At 43.0% G+C, this 18,150-nt stretch overlaps 2 protein-coding genes across 6 annotated transcripts in view; one reads left to right on the plus strand and one right to left on the minus strand.

Annotated features, from left to right (window-relative positions):
• RBPMS (RNA binding protein, mRNA processing factor) overlaps positions 1 to 13,381 on the plus strand; it is a 77,636-nt gene extending 64,255 nt beyond the window's left edge. For both annotated transcript variants that reach the window (XM_083594021.1, XM_083594022.1), the window contains 3 exons: positions 4,571 to 4,640; positions 9,272 to 9,378; positions 10,930 to 13,381. In XM_083594021.1, coding sequence (XP_083450147.1) covers positions 4,571 to 4,633 — 63 coding nt within the window. In that variant the 3' untranslated portion in view covers positions 4,634 to 4,640; positions 9,272 to 9,378; positions 10,930 to 13,381. The remainder of the gene's footprint in view (positions 1 to 4,570; positions 4,641 to 9,271; positions 9,379 to 10,929) is intronic.
• A 3,336-nt stretch (positions 13,382 to 16,717) lies between these two features.
• GTF2E2 (general transcription factor IIE subunit 2) overlaps positions 16,718 to 18,150 on the minus strand; it is a 28,165-nt gene continuing 26,732 nt past the window's right edge. For all 4 annotated transcript variants that reach the window (XM_083593937.1, XM_083593936.1, XM_083593938.1 and 1 more), the window contains one exon: positions 16,718 to 17,244. In XM_083593937.1, coding sequence (XP_083450063.1) covers positions 17,128 to 17,244 — 117 coding nt within the window. In that variant the 3' untranslated portion in view covers positions 16,718 to 17,127. The remainder of the gene's footprint in view (positions 17,245 to 18,150) is intronic.

Raw genomic sequence — 18,150 nt, forward strand, 5'->3', positions numbered from 1 at the left:
CCCTGTCAAATGTACATGTGGGTCTGTTCCTGGGTGTAGTGGGGAATAGCCCCAAGGAATTATGGGAGTTACTTGGGTTCTGTACAACCTCTGGGTCAGAAACTTCAGGGATACGGTTTGCGTCAAGGTGTAAATAAGCCCCCTTTCCCCGCCATTTCACTTGCGTACATGACCTCCCACGCCAACACCACTGTTCAGTTAAATAGGTGGCTGTTCTTCTAAACTAGCCTGCCGCTTGCCTTGTCATACCAAGCAGAAAAATCATGGAACTTACTCATAGTAATTACAAAGGTGTGAGAGGGGGGGGTGTAGGTGCTGGTGGAGGAAACTACCTTGCGTTCTTTCTCTGAGGTGTAGCTGCCAGAGAAAAAAGTATGTTGGGTGGGAGCAGAACAGAAGGGGTACCATGTTCAGAGCTCTTTCCCTAGGCATGTTTGCATGGCACTGTCATTACAATGTTTAGGGCCCAGATGAATCCCTCTTTGTCGTGTGAATTTTTGACAGCATTTCAGATCCTTGTGGACTTTTGCTATTTTTGTGTTGCAGCGGCAACTAGGACCGCTCCATTTGCTTGTTACATTGCATTGCTGTTGCAGTTAAGTAATGCTTTTGTCTCAGAAGTCTTTTGTTTGTTTGTTTGTTTGCTTGTTTGAAATGAGAGACAGATATAGTTTAAATGTTCACTTGTCTTTCACAACTGCATTTGTACATGACCCATATCTTTAAGAAAAGAATCATCTGCACAAGTCTTAGGTTGCAATCCTACACGCTTCTGAGATTGAATTCCAGTGTTGAAGCCAGTGGGACATTCATCTGAATAGAAGGCGCACCTAAGATTTCACCGTGGGTGTGTTTGGAATTAGGCACCCAAACCATAGTATGGCTTTGAATTCATTAATAATAATATTTTAATTTTATTTGTTTTTATTTATACCCTGCCCATCTGGCTGGGTTGCCTCAGCCACTCGGGGTGGATTCCAACACATATAAAAACATAATAAAATGCCAAACATTAATGCTAACAATCTAATCCAATATAAAAAGCCACAATAACTTTAAACAGCTTATGTCAAACAAAGCAACATTCAACAATCCACCAGAATCTAATAGTAAAGCTGTAAAGTTAAACATCAGCACATAATAATCAGTTTACACTTATCAACCACAATAGAGGATTGCCAATCTATAATCAATAAAAATAACAGTATGTCACAATGCATTAAATACCACAAAACATACAAAACCATGTAAAAGGGTAAAATTGAGCGACAAGGACACAGAACTTATAAATCTATTTAAAAAAATATATACCTGAACTCCTCTCCTCAGCTGCTGCTGCTGTTCTCAAACTCATGGTCTGGGAAAGGTTTCCAGGGCTGGAGTGTGAGGCAGGGCAGATGGAAGTGCCATTGCCTGGTGAAGAATTCATTAATGTCTTTTGCTGCAGTTTCAGAGCAAGGAGAAGCGGGTGGAGGGGTATGACTGAGAGAGCTCCCTCTTGTGGTGAACTGAATTCCGCCCCCTGATTGATTCTGCAACCATAGTGATGAAGGTTTGGGATTATAGCGCTCTTTCCCAAACCAACTGAACTTGGCTCTTTGGAACTTGCTGTATGTTCCCCCCACACTTCTAATTGCTACGTGATAAAAGATAATCTGAGCAGCAGGCTCTGGCTTTGCTTTGCCCCAACCTCTTGCCTGACTTACTCATTTGCGCACTGAACTCAGAAGAGGCCAGCTGCTCTAAATGGGAGGGCAGGCTTTGTGCAGCTTGGAAAAAAGATGGTGCAAGGACTTGTCATCTAGGCATTGACTTGTAGGGCAGGAGCTCTTTCTTGGTCCTGTTTAGGGGTCTTGTAGGGTTTGCTTCAGGGACGCGGGTGGCGCTGTGGGTTAAACCACAGAGCCTAGGACTTGCTGATCAGAAGGTCGGCGCTTCAAATCCCCGCGATGGGGTGAGCTCCCGTTGCTCGGTCCTTGCTCCTGCCAACGTAGCAGTTCGAAATCACGTCAAAGTGCAAGTAGATAAATAGGTACCACTCCGGCGGGAAGGTAAACAGTGTTTCTGTGTGCTGCTCTGGTTCGCCAGAAGCGGCTTAGTCATGCTGGCCACATGACCCGGAAGCTGTACGCCGGCTCCCTCGGCCAATAAAGCGAGATGAGCGCCGCAACCCCAGAGTCGTCCACAACTAGACCTAATGGTCAGGGGTCCCTTTACCTTTACTAGGGTTTGCTTCCGGTAATGCACCCCCTTTCCCAGAGTCCTTATGACTCTTCTTCCCCCACCAAACTTCTTGTCTTGCAGTTGAGAATCTTCAGAGTATACTGTTGAAAAGTTAGTGGTAGTCAGACTGGATGTTTAAGTATATGTAACAGCTATCACACCCCCCCGAAATCACACATGAGAATTGCTAAGGGTCTTGCTAGACCACTTCCTTTTGTAGCAATTGCAATACACTGTGCTAGATGCTGTTTGGTTTTAATTTTATTTCTATTGCTTCTTATATTTTGTATCTTGCTGCATTACCATTTGAATTCCATAGCTTCTCAAGTGTAATAAAATAAGAGACAAGTGGTAAAATACAACGAAAAACCAGTGCGAATTAATGTGATAGTTGATGTGCCATCTCCTGCCTTCAGCCACAAATCCACAGACTTGTCGTGGACCACCCGAACGATGCTTGTGGACAATTGGTGGTCCGTGGGCCAGTTTGGCAGCCCTTCCACTATATGATCTCGGTGAAACTTTCAGTAGATGGATTCATACAAATAAAAATGAACGTGCCTGTTTTGTTTAAAATAAGGAGGCAAGGCATATTGCATGCCCACAAATTTTATAATGAACATTTGTTTTCTTAAAAATCCTTGCTTCTGGAAATGTTTGTGTGTACACATGCGATAGAGAATATATATATATCACACTCTGAAATTAGCATAGCCCTACTGACACCACCAGCACAACTTGAAGGCTCTGATTCATTTTGGCTGCTTTCTCACTTAATGCAACACTTGCATCTGTTTTGATGGGATGGCTGGTGTCAATTGCCAGGAAATGTCTAAATTTATAAGTATTGTTGGGGTCTGGATGGGCCGGGTATAGCATCCGAAGAATGTTTGGTCTAGTTCAGCTCTCAAATCCGCTCCGATTTCCCGATAGTGACCCAGGGACTAGAGGTGTTTTGCTGCAAAACCTAACAACTTTCCACGGGTGGTGTGGCTCGGGAATAGAGTTGGTGTTGTCTTTTTTCAGTTTATACTAATTTTGTATCTCTCTTTTGGGGTTTTGTATATAAAATGTAGAAAAAAATCTCTTATAATAATTTAAAGCTATTTTGCTGTATGAGTGGAACTGTGGGTGCCTGTTGTGCCCTATCTTGATTTGAAAACTTAATTAGGAACTCTCCTGTGGCACTTGGGGACCTGTGATCTTTGTCTCCATTCTAGAAAATATTGAGAGGGGCATGTTCTTGCGTGTGCCCAGTGATCTTCCATCTGGTCCCACTAGAACAGACTTCCTCAACCTGGTGTCTTCCAGTTGTTGCTGGGCTCCAACTCCCATCAGCCTCAGCATGGCCAATGGTCAGGAACGATGGGAGCTGTTGCCCAACAACATTGGAGGGCACCAGGTTGTGGTGAAGCTGCTCAAGGTAAGAGGCACAGTACGAAAGTGGGTCATGTCAGGACAGACACCTGCCATTTCCCTTGAGCTTCTAATGGTATTGGGTTGCTCTTGATTTCATCTGTTCACTTTTAAAGCTACAATAGTGTGTGTGTGTGTGTTTATTTTTATTATAAGAGATAAAAAGGAAACACACACACACACACACACAAAGTAACAGTGCCAAAAGCAAACAGTGGAGACATCAAAATGAACTTTTAGGTAGCCGGGGAAACAAAGCCAGATGGGCGGGGTATTAATATAAGATAAGATAAGATAATATGATGATGATGATGTCGTCCTCAGGACACTGGGACACGATCGAATAACACCAAAAATTGCAGACAAAATAAATGCTTAATAAAGGATAAATGATAAAAAAGGCTTTACATAATTATAGGGGTGGAAAAAAATTAAATATTACAGAACAGCCGTGTACAAGGCTTCTTCCGTCTCCAGATTTACGATGTCCCCTGATGCTCTAGAGACAAGTATAAAACTTACAGAATCCATGTATTCTGTATGAACAGGTGCCTTTCTAATCTCACATTATCATAGTGGAGAGTCCAGTAGTTAATAAAACAATTCCATCTCTCTACTAGCTCAAGTCTGCTCCTATGTCCTTTCCTCCTCCTTGCTAGCTCTGTCAGTTTATCCATAAGGCCAGTGTGATACATTTTGTTAACGTTCTGTTGTTGTTATGGTATTCTGTTGTTAATCTTCCTGCTTTGCTTAGCTGCCTTGGGGCATCTGCAAGAAGGTGGGGTGTAAATTTCAAATTAATTTAGATGCAAGAACGGGTTGCTTGAGATTCAAAGGTGAGTCCTGCATCTGAGGAGGCTGAGGGCCACTCTTATAAATGCCTTCCAAGTCTTGTCTCTCACTTTTGTTTTGATTTTCTCTCTCTCTCCAGATGCGCTGGCTCCCTCCCTCAGAGGCTACTTCTCAGGGCTGGAAGTCCCGTCAGTTCTGCTGAATACTGTGTAAGTGGATGAGAAAGACCTTGTGAAAATGCTCCAGATTAGCACAAGAGGGAGCACGAGCGCTTTGTTTTCTTCACTTCCTCTGTCTCATATGCATTGGTGGGAGGCTTGTGGCTACTTTCATTCTCTGCTTGTCATGCAGTCTTGGGCCTGAAATTAGTCTTTCTGTACTGGTTGCAGGCCGTCTCTCTCCGTGTCGCCACCCCCCTACTCCCTGCAATCTGCTTTCTGAGAAAAATATTCAACTTTTTTCGAACGAAAGGGAGCTGGTTCATGCTGTTGACCAAACTCTTTCATCGTTTTCTGTACCCCCTTCTCCCACAAACACATTTAAAAGAGTATAGAATGTCAGTCAGCCCAAGGCCTGGTTGAAGACGAACATTTTTGCCTGGCTCCTAAAGGTGTATAATGAAGGTGTCAGCCGAACCCCGCATTCCACAGGCGGGGAGCCACTGCAGAGAAGGCCCTGTTCTCGTGTTGCCACCCTCCAGACCACTGGAGGAGGAGGCGCACAGAGAAGGGCCTCAGAAGATGCTATCAGGGGCTGGATAGGTTCACATGGAGAGAGGCGGTCCTTGACGTATTGTGGTCCTGAGCCATTTAAGGTGTTCTACGTCAAATCCAGCACTTTGAATCGATGTTCCCCTTGCCTTGGGTGGCAGCGATTAGTGTCTGCATAGTCACACATCACCCACCTCTACCATTTCTTTCAGGGGCATAAATAATACCTTAAGTGTAGATGAAGAAGCGTTTGGATTTCATACCCTGCTTTATCACTACCCTAAGGAGTCTCAAAGCAGCTAACATTCTCATTTCCCTTCCTCCCCCCCAACAAACACTCTGTGAGGTGAGTGGGGCTGAGAGACTTCAGAGAAGTGTGACTGGCCCAAGGTCACCCAGCAGCTGCATATGGAGGAGCAGGGAAGCGAACCCAGTTCACCAGATTATGAGTCTACCGCTCTTAACCACTACACCACACTGCATTTATTTGTTACTTTCCTCCTGCAATATGTGGGAGGGATCCTCGAGACTCTGGGACTGACCCCAGAGTCTGATTGGATAGCTGAGTGAGCGGTAAAAATACACTCCATGGGGTTTGTGTCCAAAACACAAAAAACTCCTTTGACCCTCTGAAGATAAAAGCAACCAACATGCAGCCTCTCTGTCTCCTCCTCCTTTTCTGTAAAGCAGCAGAGAGCAATAGACCAATAATCTTCCCTCCCTGTTTTTTGTCCCATTTCAGCCAAAGAAAACAAATCTGCTGTTCTTAAAAATTAATGAAAACTTCACTGGCCGCACATCAAAGTTGGAGAGCTGTAAATCAGTGGGGTTATTAAAGGACATGAGTTTTGAGGGCGAAAGATGCATGCGGAGCTGCATGCTGCAAGCGAGTTGGGATGACTTAAAAACTAAACCAGCGAGGACAGAAAGTAGTGAGGCCGAACTGATGGAAGAGAACTGCAAAATTTGTTTCCTTACAGAATGCTGGTCCCAGAACCTCAGGAAGCACTTCATACGCCAAAGTTCTGGTTGCTAGAACAGTGTTCTTCAAGCCTTCTATTGGCAGAGAACACTTTCCATATCAGCTGGGTCTTACTGTGTGTTGCAGAGGACTTTGGGGCATGTCCTAAGTACACCGTCCATTCAGCCAGAGTACTAGCTATATGCCTATTGGGCTTCATTGTCACACATTGTCAGCAGAATATACATCTCTCCCAACACACTCGTTAATCTGTTCATTCAAGGGAATATGAGCAGCGAAGGGCAAGCAGTATGTGATGCCAATAAAGGTTTGATGATGATGGCAAACAGTGTTCAGTGAAACTTCTTGTCTTATATTCTGATTTATTAGCTCAAGAAATACATACCCAACTGCCACCCCAGAAAGTTTTGACATTGTTCAGCATCACAGGACAATAGGTGCCTGCTTTAGATACCAACTATTGTACTGTGATGCTGAATAATTTCAAAATTTCGTCTCATATCTGCACTCACAAATCCATTTAATCTTCTGACATCTGAAAACCCAAACCTCATTGTGTGTAGTTAGCAGTACAATGTGCCGCTGTTTTCCTTTAAGAATAAACTCAGCAAATGGCCTTTCCCTAATACAGTGATTTTATCTTCCAAAGCCCAAATTTATCTAGGATTATTGGATTGTGGTGGTTGTTTTTTTCCCCTAGAGAGAGGGAGCCAATGAGTTGTTTTCATACCAGCGTATCAGAGTGAGTAAGAGATGCATGCAAAAATGAGGCTTGAGGCCTTGTGGGTTGTTCTCCCCCTTCCAGATGCACGCACAGCCATATTTGGGAACAGTTCCCTCAGCTGCAAGCTGGCTGCTGCAATAGGAAAACCTCAGTGAAGAAAGAAAGAGTTCACCTCCGATGATTTTGCATGTTATGTGAACAATAAGAGAAGACAAAAGGCTTCTATTTTAAGAAGTGCTGAGACTGATGTAACAAGTCAAGCACCTGCCTCTCTAAGCATTATTAACATGTATACATGATGCACTGGCCATAAGAATTTGCTCCCTTGCATGTAGCATTAGTACACTAGAGACGCAGGTGTCCTCAGTGGCTAGGGGTGTCTTTTACCAGCTTTACCTGGTAAGGCAGATGCAGCCGTTCCTGGAGGACAGCTGGACCACAGTTGTCTGTTATTGGAAACCTCAAAGTTGGATTACTGCAGTGCTCTTGCGGGGGCAGAAGGCTACCCTTGAGGCTGCAGTTTCAGTTAGGCTGCTTATGGGAGCAAACCTACTCCCAGCAGCCAATCCTGCTACTGAACCAAGTTCAAGATCGAGACTACCTTTTCTCTTACATACCAAATAGGTCCCTGTGTTCTGCAGGGGAGTTTTTCCTCAAAGTCCCCCAAATATCAGAAACTTTCTGCACAGTAACTGAAAGGAAGGCTTTCAGTGGGGCTGCCCTTGTTTTGTGACAGGAGCACACTTAACCTGTACTTTGCAGAAACAGTAGAAGACTTTGTTTTGTTTTGACAAACTTAAACATTTGGATGAAAAGGTCTTTGCTTTAGATTTAAAAACCATGCAAAATGGACATCTGCCTTTAGCTGTTGTTTTTGTTGTTAAAACGATTTTTAGCCGTGTTTTACTGCATGTTCGTAAATTGCCTTTAGACAAATGCAGGAGGCAAATAAATAAATCACCATAACCTCGCCCAAAAGGCATTCAGTGGAAAGAGTGGTCATTGAGCGGCCTATCCTTTGGTTAATTTATTGGCTATACTAGCCAGATATAATGACCGTCCCTTGATGTGCAGAGGTAGACTTCCAGAATCCAGATACTGAGGGAAGAAAGGAGGAATAGCCATGTGTGTTGCTTGTGACCTTCTCAGAAGTATCGAGCTGCCCTTTTTATTTAAAACAATGTTTTGGGTGTTGGAGCTGGGGTGGTGGTCAGATTGGGTGAAGGGAGGCTTCTCATGTGCTTTGAAAAACAGGTCAAACTTCAGCAAAACTGGGGCACTTTAAAGAAAACATAGTTAATAAAGCTACTGTGCAACTGGGAACACCGGATGGAGGAAGGATTTGATGGGAGTTCAGCTTAGTTGTGGCTTTGGCTGCATAGGAGCATTCTAACTCTGTCCCTAAGCTGGACTGTTGTTATTGTGTCATTTGCAAAAGTGGTGCTTTTCAAGCTAGAAAAAAATTGAACACTGCTGGGGTTGTCATAGAAAAGAAAAAAACCAGGGAGGAAAAAGAAGCAAAGGGACAAATGTGGTATTGTTAGTGTACAGTCAGCATTGTTTGAAAGTTGTTGTCAAGAGTAAAGGCTCAGTAGGTTTTCACCCTGAAATTATAATTCCTCATGCACATAGCACAGTGGATCCAGGGCAAACCGCTGCTTATATTCTTGATGTCTAATTAGTTCAGCTACAGCTGTTGTGGTTTAGCAGATTTGTATGTTGAGGTTGTGCTGAGAACTCTCTCCAATCTCCTGCACTATTATAAATGGATTTTCCTAGATAGAGGCAATTTTCAGATTTCACTATTAAACACAGAAGCAGCTAAGGTGTCCAATCTCTGTCATTTGTCCAGTCAGTGTACTCACTGGGAAAGAAGGCCCTATGTATTTTATATATCCAAGGGCCTATGCACTGCTATTTTTCTAGAAAAAGAGGTTCTGGAACTCACTCATTCTCTTAGAATGGCAATGGTGCCCACCTGAGAGGTGCCAGAACTGATTTCTGGTGAGTTCCCCCTGGAAAAAAAAAGCCCTGGCTATGTATTGTGTATTTTTCTTTATTGTAAATCGCTTGGAGAGCTTTGGGTGACAAGAAGCTATTAAGTTTAATAAACAAACAAACAAACAATCCTATAATGTACCAACTTTTTTCAATAAGGAGATATTCATATTAAGAATCTTTGTATCCATTATGGGGAATAATACCAACTGTCCCACAGATGAATACAATGCTAAAGTTTTAAGATGATGATTGTGGCAGTATTTCTGGTAACATAACTCTTTGTGTGTTGTGCATCTACTCTCTTGCAATTTGAAGACATGATTTCATATCTCCTTTCAACATCTTTAGAGATGGTCCTCGTCATATTACATTCTAAAGAAGCATGAATGTTTCTGACAGTGCATGTACCTTTCTGTTGTGCAGGTACCAGGTGTGTGATGGCGGCTACAATCTGTCTTGTGGGTATTAATGCGTTCTTCCTAAGTCGCTACTGGTATCTTACCTCCATCTTCAAATTTGCAGTGTGGTGGGTAAGTGAAGACCTGGTTGTGAAAATATGCTTTAATTTGATGGGCCAAACAGTTTAAGCAGTGCAGCCAAAAGCCTTAGACCCTCCATTTTCATCTTGGATCATCTTGACTTTGAGCCAAGAGACTCTGCTGAATAAATGCTGTTTATATGCATCTTCCCTGGCATATAACCAAGCTGGCAGTGCTAGCTGGAAATAACCTTGCACTGAAAAACCACCAGTTGGCTGCTGCTGTGGGCGATCAGTATATAGCAGGGGTTGGCAACCTAAGGCCCATGGGCCACAAGCGGCTCATGGGGGTCGTTTAACTGGTCCATGGACCCCCGCTGCCTGCTCGGTTGGCTCCCATGCGCTGCACTAAACCAGCATGGAGCAGAGTGGGGACCGCCTTCTGCAACGCTGGCCAGCTTCCCATTGGCTGCAGGAAGCTCCAGGGCAGAAAGCCCAGCCAGCAGCCAAACGAAGCCTCAAGCGGTGGTTCCCACAGCGCAGCAACCTGGCAAAGGGGATGCAGCAGGGAAAACCACCGTCACCTCTCCACTGGGAAGCGTCGAGCAAAGGCGAGTCCCCAGGCAACGCGGCCGATTTGATTGGCACAAGGCATGCAAGCTCCACCCCCCCAGTCGTTCTTAGACTCCTTATTGGATGAGCAACGCAGCCAAGCAACACAGTTGGAGCCTCCCTCCTCCCTGGCCGGCAGGGAGGGAGGGAGGGAGAGGAGCTGCTTCCTTTGAAACCCGGGAAATTTAAGGGACATCATCAGTAAGGGACAGCAGTGGGATACAGTGCTGGGGTAAGGGACTTTCCCGCCAAATAAGGGACGGTTGACAGCTATGCCGTAGCGTCTGCGGGACCGTGAACCGGCCCAAGCCACAAAAACTTTGCCGACCCCTGATATATAGCATAGCTTCAGAAGGCAAAGCTTTTGTTCATACAAGAGCTCTGTTTTGCGTTTGGCCGCACCGAAGCTTTCTTTGAGATAGCAGCTTGCTAATTCAATTGGCTTGAGCTCAGCAGTAACACTTGGTGTTGCTTTTCCTTTTGGAATCGGGCAGAAGCATGCCTCTCTCACTGCCAAGGAGTGAGAAATGCATTCACAGGAAGAGGCACCCCCAGAGCCCATGCATACAGTGAAATCAGTGTGCAAATCCAAACAGAGGGTCTTACGACACAAGAAAGTTAAAGAATTCCTGTACATAATTTAATCCACCCTCACCTTCTTTCTATTCTGTTTTGCCCTGTGTTCACACATTATTCTTTGAGTGCTAAAGGTTCTGTTCTGCTCTTAAGCAGGTCTTGAGCAGAACTGTCAATTTCTCCACTAGCAGATTCCATAGAGGGGAGGGGTATCCTACTTGTCAGCACTGCATCTGTTTCAGCAAGGTGCTCCCAATGTTCTTATTGAGGGGCCCTGTGCCTTGTGCCTGAAACCCCCTGGCCTAGAGATCTAGGTGTCCATATGTACGTGAACACCCACAGACTCTTCCACTTTCTCATCGTTCCAAGACTGTGATTGCCTTTTTCTAACTGATGCATCTTGCCTTTCTTACAGGCTTGAAAAAACCTCACACAAGGTTGGATTCCTTCAAGACTTTGCCACAGCCTCTATCACACATCTGCTCTTTTAGAAGTAAAGTAAAAATACTGAGTAATAATAATGTTTTCCTCTTCTATGCTGTATAAAATTGTAAGGAAGAGTGCGAATTCTAAAAAGCATGGCTGAACATCTGGTTTGAAAAAGTTATTTTCAAACAAAGCAACAAAGAGAACCAAGTATTTTTATACTAGGCATTTTAAGTAGAAAGATCTTACGCTGGGTTGGATCACTGATTACGTTCTTGACTTTTTGAATGCGTGTAATTGAAATTTCTCTTTCCCTGTCCTTTTAAGCTGCATGTTCAAGGCATGTTTTTAAATCTTGTTCAGATTTTTAAAAAGTGTATTGTTAAATTGTATAGACTCTTTGGCTATCCTGACGCGGAGCCTGAGAGGATGTGTGTTGAACATATGAAGTATTCCTGTGGTACGTGCTTCTCCCAGTTGTGCCAAATTATATCAAGCAAGACAATCAGATATGCAAATGTCTTTGTAACTTTGGGATATATTACCGTGTGCTGAGCAGTATACTGGCAGTTCTGACAGCTGGTTTATGCTGTATTTTATCTGTGGTCACATATTTTGATATAAAACTATATGGGGGAGATGTGCTTTTTTTCTATGGCTTTCTACTGTGCACTAAGACCATTTTCATAATTACAACAGCTAGAACAAGTGCAGTCATCACAATAAAATGACTGCAGCTACCTCTGCATACTGTATTCATTCAGACACATAGTTCCCAACATGCCGTTGTGTAACCAGTAGGATTCCTTGGTAAAAGAGAAAAGGAAAAGCATTTAGTTGGGCTATGGCAACCAGTCTTGAATGGCAGAGCCACGGAGGAAATGTCTTCTGTAAAGTAGGTTCATAGCATTCCTAGTCTACTTGTTTTAAAAGAAATAAGGGTACATTTGCATGCCTTTGCTCCACGTACAGGAAGGATTGGTTCTGCTAAGGTGGTGGTGGTTGTTAGCCGGTAATGCTACTGTCTGTGAAGCTGACTGAAACACTGAGCAGTAAAGCTTAAGTTCATTTCATGCCATTATCCCATATGCATGCAGAAAACCAAAGGCCTTCTCTGTCACTGGATCCAGATCTAAGGCTCTTCTTCTGTACAGATTTTCTAGGAAGTGCCAAACTTGGATACAACAGTTGACCTTCCAATGTCGCCACTAACATCCTCCATGTGTGTGCAAGGCTGCCAGGTTGTGTGAAACTCACATAAAAAGAGCCAACTCAGCGCCATTGTTCTATTAGTTTGATGTCTGCCCTCTGTCTATACAAAGACATTTCTGGGATAGAGGAATTCAGCAGCCCCTGTGTACCTACTTTTGTATAAAGTGTCGCTCCACCAGTGCCAAGATGAATGCCAGGATCCCTTGAGGTATTGGGAGAGAGTACCAGTTTGATTTTGCATGTGATCGTCTCTCTTACTGAACAACTACTTGGATTGCTTGTGCCGTCAACTGGGGTGTGGACACAATGGATTCGATTAGTCATCTGCCTTCTCAAGCCTGATTCATGCCACCATTTTCAGGTGTGATATGTGGGTTGAGTGAATGCAGCTTGTACGCTGTCCTCTGACCTGCTAATGAAGTTGGTTACATGATTTAGGCACTATTGGACAACATTCCTGTAAATCAGTCAATCAGGATATCTGTCTGTAGTGATGTAACAAAGACAGTTGCTTCACAAAAGGCAGAAAAGTAAAAATAAAAAAAAAAAATAGAATTGACCTTGTCATCAAAAGATGATTATGTGAACCAGTCCCTCTGAGTACCATGATGTGGAGAGAAGGCCAGGGCTCCTGGATCATTTATTGGTGTAGAAGACAAAACTTCCAACAGATGAGCTTCCTTCTTTCCTGAATGATATGCTCCACATGCCAGATTCTTGCTTCCTATCCTCCTTTGCAATCTATTCATGATACAGCTATACGATTACTTCCATAACAATACTGGTAGTTCTGACTAAACAAGGAAACTGTTTTAATACGGTTAAATCTTTCCAAATGGGCTTCCCCAAGTATTGTTAATTCTCCTGAGAACAAATGACTTCATTGTCTTAAAGAGAATGCAGTATTTTGCAGGGGATACAAGTGACAAATGTCAAGCAGTCGGAGGCTTTAAAATTGCAGGGGAAAGGGGGTAGGTAAAAACCTATTCTTAAAACTAAATGGAAGACTTGAGAACAGAATTAAAATGTGACAGCGGGTGGCTGAATAACAGAATTGTGTCGGACTTTGTCAGCAAAAAACTTGATTTTTCCATATCTCCTCCTATTGGCAATAGCAGAAACAGAAGATGCTTCCAATTTATGGTTTTGTTTTTTTAAAAAAAAAATGTTGTTAAAGGTACTTTTCTATTGTAATTTTCTAAAAATAAAGAAACAATGATTATAACTTATGCCTAAGTAACAGTGGCCTCTGTTACAGTGTCTCCTTATCTGATTACCTGTTTGAGGAAAACATTATTTCCAGCAAAAAATGTCAGGACTGCATTGCATGTTAACAAATTGGTGAAATGTTTACCACAGACAAGGGGGAAGTGAGCATGGCTCATAGTACAGGGGGAAATGAATAACTTACGGTAAATGGAAAATCCTATTGATAACTGGTGCTCATGGAAACAAATGGGTGCAGAATAGGCATCTAATAGATATGTGAAGCCACACAAAACCTGCTAAATAAGCAGGAATCGTCACAGGGCAGTATCATAAGATCTGAAAACACCCAAACAGGGCTCTATGAACCACCACTTTGGATGAAATGAGCTGCAATGCACTCGTGCAATGCTTGAGTCTCCCTTATTAATCTCCATGTACAGTTACAGTGTTCTGTGCCATGAGATATCAAAACTGGCATCACATTTGTCACCAGCACTTCATCTTAGCAAGTGATACTTGTCTGTTGTCATAAATTTCTCTCAATAAGCAGTTAAGTGCCTGTTTTATTTTTATTTCATATTTTACTTTTATGCTTTTTTATTGCATTTTTAAACTGAATAATGACCTCGATAGTGGAGTTCTACATCCTGTGTCGGAGACAGTATGCCTCTTGGATACCAATTACTGGGAATTGCAGCTGGGGAGGATGTTGTTGCACTCAGGCCCTGTTTACGGGTTTCCTATAGTCATCTGGCAACTGAGAACAGAATGCTAAACTCTTATTTCCTTGAATATATATATGAAGTAGTAAGTTATCTCACCTATGCAGAAAAATCGCTCACCTCTACAATTTCCTTTCACCCCCTTTTATTCATGGTGGGCACCAGCATGGTATTATCAACTCAACACTCTCAACAGCTTTCTGCCTAAGTATCATTGTCAAACTATACTGCAGAATCATCAACAGGAAGCAGTGCTTGAATCTCACATGAACTAGTCTGATTTTACATTTCTCAACCGTGAGACTTCATGGAGGCCACATTTTGTTTGGTGGGTCACAAATACAGGAAGCCAGCCTAATGGAACTTGGAACAAGTCAATAGTGGTGCTGTGCTGGCATAGCTGAAGTCAACCACCTCATCTCCCACCTCCCAACACACCTATTTCACGCCCTTGATGTGTTGCAGATGTTACATAGGCTCCCCTCCTAAAGCAGTTTAAGGGGCTGGGAGCTAGCTGAGGAATGAGCATTCCTTACACATACACCACTTCCTTCTCTCAGGCGTGAATTCTCTCTTCCCATCTTAATAATAGTTACTGTTAATGAAACTTCCAATTTCTAGCTTCTGAAACCAAGAGGTAACCTGTTGTACCAGGCACTGCTAATAGTAGAAAGAAGAATTCTAACTTGACTGAAGGCATCCGTTGGTGAAAAACACCTATTTTTAATCAAGCCAAGGATATGCCTGCTGCTAGTCTCTAGGCAACAGCACACCAAGGAATCCGATCCAGCATATTAGCAGCTACCTCCGTGTGAGCCATGCAGCTGTAAGTAATTGGATGTCACTGCCATCTCTATCTCCATGGTTATCCCTAACCTCGAATCCCTTTCCATCAGCAGGCAGCAAGGGCTTGCCACTCCCCTGTGTCATACCACCATCTGCCTGCACTTATAGAAAGTGACAGGGAAAGCCAAATGGGCATTCTTTACACAATTTGTCTAAGCTCACTTGCCTTTTTCTCCTCCGTTCTCTAAAAGCCTGGAAGGATTGTGATGAATTATAGATCAAATGCATTACAAACTACTTCATGTCAGTTCTCTCAGGCAACCATGCAAAACCCTGCTGCTACTTCCTTTTTATTCTGTTTTCCCTTTCCCCCCCTCTTCCCTTGCCTATAGTTATAAATATCAGGGGAGGAAATAAAATTACCCTTCTGTTACACCAATTTGTAGAGCAGCATCAAACAGATCTGTATTTGTATTGCCGACCCAATAAGCTTCCAAAATTACACTCTCAATTTGTGATGCCCAAGCTTTTAAGGGTGGCTAGGGACAGACAGCAAGTTGAATCTATGATTGGTTGTAGACCTCTAGGCCCAGTTTTTAACATTCAAAGCTAAATGGATTGGGTCCTTTGTACCTCGAAGAATACATGCCCGATACAAGCCTCTCCTTTACCGTAAGTTCATTTGACGAGGCATTACTGCACGTGACAATTCCTTATCTAAGGTCAGAACTGGCAGTGGCACCATTCTCAATCTCAACTGCAAATACCATTGCAAAAACAGACAGGCTTTGCCTCACTGCCTTGCAGGTTTTCTAGATTGGGACACACACACTTTATTCATTTTAATTATGTAAATTAGGGCGGAGGTTTAAGCAAAATACTCTTACCTTCATTTATTTCTGTTTCCCACACAGCCGAAAGGCAGAACAGGCAAGATGTTCCTGATCACTCCATAACTGCTGTAGGTCAGATGATTAGGTAGAGAAGAGACCAAGCTCTTCTGAGAAAGTCACACACAGTATCCTAAGTCTTAAAATACTACGCTGAAATAATTCAGTTTTAAACTGCAAATAATACAGAGCTAAGGAACAGACTTTCATTAAATTAGTATATTGGTTGTCAAAACAGGAGGATGCCTGCTCTCTGAAGAGTGTAAAAAATTGCTAGAGAAAGCAAGAATACCTGATTCCTCACCTTCCGTACACACACTTTTTGAGTCCTGAGGTGGATCAATGCTTTTTTTAAAAAAAGAAAAAGAATGCCACCTTGTCCACATCTTTTCACAGTGCAGTTAAGATGCAAGGAGGAGGCTGGAGGCCATGAAGCTCTCCAGGTGATTTTGGCCCAGTCAGTCTCTTAGCCTAACCTCCCTTGCAGGGTTATGTGGATAAAATGAGGATAAGGAGAACCATAATTCATCACCCTGAGCTCCTTGGAGGAAACAAATAAAAATACATAAAAACCTATTATTAGCATGGATATAGCATGCTAGACAAAATGATTTTGGGGATTGGTTTTGCCTGGCTATGAGATGCAGCTTTCCAACACAGGCTGAACTGTAGAAATGACTCAACCCAGTAAACTGCTTACCCTGCATAATATGAGTGGAGCTGCTGGCACAGGGTGAAACTCTGTACTAAAAATTTAATGGAGGTTTGCAGGGTCTTTGTGAAATAATAAATAAGGAGAATGACCCATGAAAAAAATACATTGTGAACATGGAGGACCATTTTAAATTGTACCCTAACACTTCCACCCCCACTCATTTTTATTTCCGCAAGATAGAAAGCATAAGCTTTTATTGTAGTTCAGTTAACAGGCAAGGAAATATACCCCAAAAGAAATGCCTTGTCTTTCTATTATTTTATTATAAACATGTTTCCTTGAGAGATAAAACAAACATTCCATTTTATCTCTAAGTCAACCCCGATGAATAAAAGAAAATACCCACAGAACCCTCAAAAAATTATTCAAAGAAGACTTAAATGGTGAATACGAACCTTGGCACTACATGCTGAATATATTTAACTCCAATACCAGAGGTCTATTGACAGTGAACAGCTCTGATCCAAGTTCATATTAGCCAATAAGATAAATCTTGATGAACAGTTCATCCTTTATCTCAAGAGCTGGTTCTTCTCGGCTGCTGCAGGACTGGGAGGGGGTAGAACCACTTAACATTATACACAGGACACTTGTCCCTCAGAGCTACTGAGCATCTGCATCAAAGCTCACAACTGTTTCTTCCAGAAGGTCCTCTACTTGCCCGGAACCACATCAGAGTAATCCTTCAAAACTCCAGCCAAATGGTCATTGTGAGTCTTGAACCTCCGTTTCTTCTGAGAAGCAGGCTTCTTTCTCCTTTGAATTGGAGCCTAAAAGGAAAAATAAGGAATAATCATAATCCTGTTAAAACATTTTCTGCAAACAGCCTTGCAGGATCAGACCAAAGGCCTATCTAACCCAGCATCCTCTCTTGCCAGCAGTGGCCAGATGGGGACCTCTAAGAAGCTCACATGGAGCAGGAACCGGCAAGCCACTCTAGTATCCCTGCCAAGAAAACTCCATGGAAGGCAGGAGTGCCTGGCGTGCTCTGGTCCATGGGGTCACGAAGAGTCGGACACGACTAAACGACTAAACAACAACAAGAAGCTCACAAACAGGGCATGACAGTAATACTTATCTCTGATGGATGCCCTGGCTCCTGATAACCAGAAACACAATATCACTGAACATGACAATTTATTTTTACCTATCATGGCTAATGGAAGTTGAAATATCAATTCTCCATGAATTTGATTGCCTGAGAAACACACCAACACTAAACCATGACTTAGTGCAGGAATGAGGAACTTCTGGACTGCAGACCAATCGTGGCCCTCCAGGCTACCCCCTATTTGGCCATGGAGGCCATTTTGGGGGAGTCACACCCACACCACCCCTGATGTCATACATCAGCTAGTGGGCGGGTGGGACCACACCTTCAAATTCCCCGCACTTCTTCAGACCTCCATGATTTGAAAGGAAAGTGCAAAGGGGAGGGGATGCATGAAGGTGTGCTGATGGGTGGTACAAGTGTGTGCTTTGCTCAAAGCTTTTGAACACACTCCCTTCATTATTTCTCCTTTAAACCTCCATGTATGTACATGGTAACATAGTCATAATAAATGATTTTGAACAAAATGAGGACTGTACATGGATGAAAGAAATGCTACATTTTGACCCGGGTATAGTGAAATAAGGAATAACCTTTAAAAGTTCCCAGCACTAATCTTATAATC

The sequence above is a fragment of the Podarcis filfolensis genome, assembly GCF_964270895.1.
Source record: "Podarcis filfolensis genome assembly, chromosome: 17".
NCBI lineage: Eukaryota > Metazoa > Chordata > Lepidosauria > Squamata > Lacertidae > Podarcis > Podarcis filfolensis.